Source organism: Triticum urartu, unplaced genomic scaffold (assembly GCF_003073215.2).
Source record: "Triticum urartu cultivar G1812 unplaced genomic scaffold, Tu2.1 TuUngrouped_contig_6957, whole genome shotgun sequence".
In the NCBI taxonomy this organism is placed as follows: Eukaryota; Viridiplantae; Streptophyta; class Magnoliopsida; order Poales; family Poaceae; genus Triticum; species Triticum urartu.
Window position 1 is genome coordinate 7341 of NW_024117760.1, and position 6150 is coordinate 13490.

At 43.3% G+C, this 6150-nt stretch overlaps 1 protein-coding gene across 1 annotated transcript; it reads left to right on the forward strand.

Moving 5' to 3' along the window:
• Positions 1-4090: 4090 nt before the first annotated feature.
• LOC125531320 lies at positions 4091-5048 on the forward strand. Its single transcript, XM_048695730.1, has one exon. It carries the CDS (start codon positions 4198-4200, stop codon positions 4852-4854), a length of 657 nt encoding a protein of 218 aa, XP_048551687.1. The 5' UTR covers positions 4091-4197; the 3' UTR covers positions 4855-5048.
• Positions 5049-6150: the final 1102 nt, after the last annotated feature.

Consider the following 6150-nt stretch of genomic DNA (forward strand, 5'->3'; position numbering starts at 1 on the left):
TTTTGTCTATACACATTTAACAGTGTTCAAATGATTGATCAACATTTTTCAAATACTTGTTCAACATTTTTATTCAAATGCTTGATTAACATTTTAATATTGATGATAAAAGAATCATCATTTGTTTAATACATGGTCAATACTTTTTCTATGGACATTTAACATTTTTCAAATGCTTGATCAACATTTTCAAATACTAGTTTAACATTTTGTGAAATGCTGGATTGACATACTTATATAGATGATAAATATAATTCATTATTTTTTAATGCATGGTAAACACAATTTTTGTACACATTTAAGATTTTTCAAATACTTGATCAACATTTTTCCAAATGATTAATTAATATCTTTAATGCATGATAAAAAATTATTAATTTTTTTGTACATTGTCAACATTTTTTCTATACAAATTTAACAAATTTCAAATAGTTGATTGAAATTTGCAAATATTTGTTCAAGTTTTGTTTCAAACACTTGATTAATATTTTTTAAATTGATGATCAAAAATATTTATACACGTTTCTTTATACATTTTTCGTATACGTGATAAAATTTTTCTCTATACACATTCAACATTTTTCAAATACTTGATCAACATTTTTTCAAATATTTCTATAGAGTGTTTTTTGTAATATATAGTTAGAATATTTTAAGGTATAAACAAAAGTAAAAAATAAATTAAAAATCTAAAGAGAAAACATAAAACAAACAGAAAAAGGAGGCTGTGGCTTCCCACACTGGGCCGGCCCATCTCAGTTTCACGTTCAGCGAGGGTTCCTACCCTCTCGCGCAAGATGAGACATAATCGTGCCCACATTAATGTGCTAAATCACTAATTCAGGAGTACTCCTCGCAAAGATCACTCATGCCTCCCAAGTTGTGACAAGTGGCGCGCTGATGCGCCACTTGTCGTAACCTGTGAGTTTTTTCTTTTTACGTAGACCCATTTATTCAAAACATTTTACCTATTAAACTGTGCATCCAAATTTGAAACCGTTTTCACCATTGAATTCCTCGCGTTGAGATCTTCAAAACTAGATCCATGTTGATAGGTTTTGACGAACCTTTTTTCATGAAAAAAACCAAACCAGTAGCATGGTTTTTTCTTTCCGAAAGAGGCACGGCCATGGCTCTCGTGAAAGGCATACCCGTGCCTCTCGCGGAAGCAAAACCGTGCCCCTCGCGGAAGGAAAAAATACAGAAAATGCGTTTTTTTTTCATTTCAGAGATTCACGGCTCGCGAAAGCACAATCGTGCCTCTCGCGGAAGCAAATCCGTACCTCTCGTGGAAGAAAAAAAAACAAAAAACACGTTTTTTTCGTTTCCGAGAGGCACGGTCGAGCCTCTCGCAAAAGCACAACCGTGCCTCCCGCGGAAGCAAAACCGTGCTTCTCGTGGAAGGAAAAAAATGAAAAACAAGTTTTGTTCATTTCTAAGATGCATGACCGTGCCTCCCGCGAAAGCAAAACCATACCTCTCGCAAAAGCAAAACTGTGCCTCTCGTGGAAGAAAATAATAATAATAATGAACACATTTTTTTTTCTGTTTTCGAGAGGCACGACCGTGCCTCCCGCGAAAGAAAAACCGTACCTCTCGCGGAAGCAAAATCGTGCCTCTCACGGAAGAAAGAAACATAAAAAGCATTTTTTCGTGCAATTTTTTTCAAAATTATTTTTTGGGTCCAGAAGATAAGGAAGACCGATGCAAAACCAAAAAGTCGAAAAGACCTAAAAAATATTAGAAAGCCTAAAACCTGTGCGGAAAAATAAATAAAAATTTCAAAGTGAGCGCCCAAAGCGCGACACGTGGCGGCGGCTGAGAGCGTGATGTCAGCCCATATGGAAGTGATCATTGCGAGCCTTCCGAAGGAGCGCTTGTCAATTAATTGCTTCCGTTAATGTGGGCTTTGCAAGCCGGCGCACAACATTCGCTCTTGCGCCGCCCATTTCCTTTACTGTCTTTTTCGGGCCCTATTTGACGTTTCAGGCGTATGTTAATGTGTGTTTGCAAACAGGCGCACAGAATGTTGAGTGCTTGGGCCGGCCCATTTAGTTTTCTTTCCTTTTCTGTTAGAAGTGAAAAAAGTGTGTGCGGCAACGTAATCGACTTGGGTCCTCAACCACCCACATCGCGGGCCAACCACTAGGACATGGCATCACTTGTAAGTAATAACTTCATTGTTTTCCTTTCATTATTTCTCCAGTCCGCGAAGCCCCCGGTTTTGGGAAGCTTCCCAAACCGGTTTTTATTTAATTTTCTATTTTTTGGATGGTTTGTTCGTTTTTTCTTTCCTTTTCTTCTTTTCTTTTTCCTTTGCAAATGTGTGAACTTCTTTTGATTTCTGCAAATTGGTTTTAAGAACATTTTTTTTCAAATTTACGAATTTTTGTTAGAATCATCGAACTTTTTTCAATATCGATGATTTTGTTCAAACCCATGATTTTTTTTTCAGAATCTACGAACTTTTTTCCACGACCGATGTACTTCTCTTTTTCAAAATTGATGAACCTTTTCCAAAATCGAAGAACTTTTTCTCACAATTGATGATCAGTTTTTAAAATTGGTGAACTTTTCTTCAAAATTGATAAACATTTTTTCGAAAATCTTTGAATTTTATCAAATTCCTGAACCATTTTTTGAATTCGTGAAATTTTTAATAATTTGATAAACTTTTTTTAATTCAATGAAACTTTTCAAAATTTTGAACTTTTTTAGCTTGCTGGTGAACTTTTTTATTGGAAATCTATGTTTTTTTAAAAAAATTGTGATTTCTTTTTTCAAATGGTTTATATGGGTACATAATATATGTTATTGTTGTACTAAATGAAGTATTAAATAGTAGTGTTCACGGATTGTAGACAACTAAGTGATCTTGGTCTAGTTGTTGTTCCGCTGAGACTTTGACCGATGACGGTTGCCATGCGGGTTTGAATCCCACCACTCCCGTATTGATTCAGAAAATATTTTTCTTTTTCGTGTCTGGTTTTTGAGGAGATTGTTGGGCGTATGGCAACCTTGTTAAAAAAGGATTGCCAACGTATGTATCTATACTGTGTTAAAAAAGATTAGTTTAGTTGGCGGTACAAGAAATCACATTGGTAAAGGTAAAGGAAGTGACCAATGAACAAGGCAATGCATTCCGGCAGTTAAAAAAATGAACATGGCAAAGTAAAGCACTACCATAGGCTACATGCCTCCACACGATCGCATGCACGGGTGCTTTAGAGTAGGGGTGGGTTAACGAGTTGTTCGTTTGAAACTCTTTAAACTCATGAACGCTTGTTAATATATAAAGAGCGTGTTTTTTTGGATGACTTAGAAAATAAGTTGCCTCTCCCTAACTTAAAAAGGGTCATCTTTAATTTTTTTTAAACTTCTAAATTAGTTATTCCATAACTAGTTTAGAAGGCCCAATAAATATAAGAGACGGCTTATGGAAAAGCTGGGGAGAGCCGGCTTATTTTTTAAGCCGTCCAAAAGAACTGGCCTAAGGTCGGTTAGATTGAATAGATGGTCTGAGGTACTACGAAATATTGTCACACGATGTAAAACTGTGTGTTGTGTTGTACTAACGAGTTTAATGAGCTGCTTGTCAAACTCGTTAGCTTGAGGTCGAGCTGAAATTTATGATTGATTCTGTTCATTAAGAATTGAGCTACGAGCTTAATATGCCGAGCTGCACTCATTAAATTTTGCGAGCTAAGAGCTTTTGGTCTAGTCCTACTTCCAAGTGCAGGGAGAGAAGCTTCTCGTCCTGACAGCGTGTGCTGTTATAAAAAGTGACTGAACGTGAAAAGAAAGTCATGCAAGCCTGTCCCATTTTTCTTATTCACATGCGTTTTGAGGATCCTGTAAATCGAAGAAGCCCTCGGTTTCTTTGCTAGATCAGACAGATGTAAGCACACGAGATTTTTTCTTCAGAATTTGAATACTCAGAAATAGGCAAGAGCAACCGGATATTGCATCAAAGTTGCACTGTACCGTGGTTGGCTCGCTATAATTTTCTTGACGGGTACATGATTCTTTGCAAAGTAACGATCCCTCAAAAAAGAAAAAAAGTAGTGACTCATGACCCGACACAGTGCCCGAGAATATGTTCTCCGGCCCATCTCTTCCACTCATAAACCAACCATTCCCGGACTAAATTCAATTCAAAACGCTTAAACTTCTCGCCAAGGTCCAGGCAGGGCAGCCATGGCCAGTAACCCTACGACTACTACGGCATGCACCCGCGGTTTGCTGAAAGGTCTCGGCGCTAAACTGCACGCATGCGCGGCGCGCTTGCGCAACCAACTCTTCTTCCCCGCCTCCACCGTTTCATCGGTCTTGCTGTCCGCCCTCGCCTTGCTTGTGTGCGGCACCGCTCTCTCGAGGGTCGTCGTCTTCTTCCTGCCGCTGGTGGTCTCCACCACCATCTGCTGCGCGGCGATGTACCTGCTCGTCGCCTCGGGGTCGTCGGAGGGAGGGGCGGCGAAAGAGGTCGTGCTCCTGTGGGGCGACAGGGTGGAGGTCGGGCTCCTGGAGGTGTACGGCGGCGCGAACGCGAGCGCGTACGGCGACAGGCGCGACGTCCAAGTGGGCTGTTTCCTGCACCGCACGTCCCCTAGCGGCGACGGCGGGTGGAAGAAACTTGGCGTCGACGAGAACGGCGAGGAGGTGGTGTTTGCCGGCAGGGTGGCGGTCGGCGGCAGCGTGCAGGACGGCGCGGCGCTCGAGGAGGAGCTGGTGGCTATCCAGGTGGACAGGTTGGCCGAGGGCGTGTGGGAGCGCTACTTCGGCGGGAGCTCCGGGTGGAACTACGTGACCGCTGAGCGTGAGGAGATCGACCGAAGCATCGAGCAGCTAGCGTAAGTAATTCTGCGTCATGGGCTCATGGCATGTCATGTCGCATGGGTTAACTTGATGTTACTCTGCTGTGCATGTTGCCAAATGTGACGGCACATTTTTTGCTGCAAGCTAGTTTATTTGGCTCCACAATCGACGTTGGTATACGTGACTACGTACTGACTACTGAGTATAGCCATTTCGTTGCTACTTTTATCAAATCCTCTCGTCAATCACTAAAAACTCTGTGTGCCTGGCAACAAACTACTCATGCGCGCATGTGCTAGTATGGGTTTGCATCAAGAAATCCGCATGCTCGCGCCTGTCAAATTCCTGCCAATGGATTATGCGGATCTGAACATGATCCAACCGCAGAACAATCTTGGGTGCGTGCGTATCAGGTTCCACTGCATGAGTATCGGATTCCTGAGCATCTCATGGTGAAAAGCGCTATGCTTCAGCATCGTGCGTGAACCGCGAAGTAACTAGAACCGATTTAACGGGTCTGGTAGGAACATAGAGGCAACGCCGCTCACTTGCCAGAAGTTAGTATTTATCTTTATATTTGAATTTCGATCATAACATAACAAACTTCACGAGACAAATTTTATCTTATAGCATGAACGAGAATATTCTTCCTGAATAACAAATAATACACTTTCTGTGCTAAACAGCTACTAGGACTAAGGGCATCTCCAGCCGTTGGCCCCCCAGGGGGCGCCTAAAATCGCCGCCTGGGGGTGAGCCGGCGCAAAAATTGGGCCTGAGGGCGAGTTGGTCCCCAGCCGCCGGTCCCAGGGCCGTCCCCAGGCACGTTTTAAAATAAAAGAAGTTCGGCGAAGTTCGGCTTAAGCATGATAAAATTCGGCCAAACACCATAAATTTCGGCACATTTCGGCGGAGTTCGTGGATTTTCATTACGTAGCTCATATACATAAACTAATCTAAAGAAAAAACTGGCTGAAGTCGCCGCCGTCGCCGCAATCGTCGTCGTCGGCCTTCTCCTCCTTGACGCGGGCGCCCCTGATGGACCCCTGTCCGGCGTCGCCATGGCGGACTGGTGGCGGCGCATCGTCGTCGTCGTCGTCGCTGTCGTAGATGACGACGACTCCGCCTTCGTCGCGGCCGCGTCGACGCTCCGCGAAGCGAAGTAGGGCGGCGCACTGGCGCTCCTTCGCCTTCTCCAGGCGCTCCTTCTCCATCGCTATGGAGTCCCTGCGCGCCCATTCCAGGGCCGCGTCGTCGTCGTCGAGCTCCGTCTTTACCGGCGCGGCCGGCTCCTTCTTCACCGGCCCGAGCCCCGGCTCCTCCTTGGCTTGACGC

What these genes read in the sequence shown, in the direction of transcription:
- LOC125531320 (XM_048695730.1), top strand. Translation starts at nt 4,198, where the DNA reads ATGGCCAGTAACCCTACGACTACTACGGCATGCACCCGCGGTTTGCTG.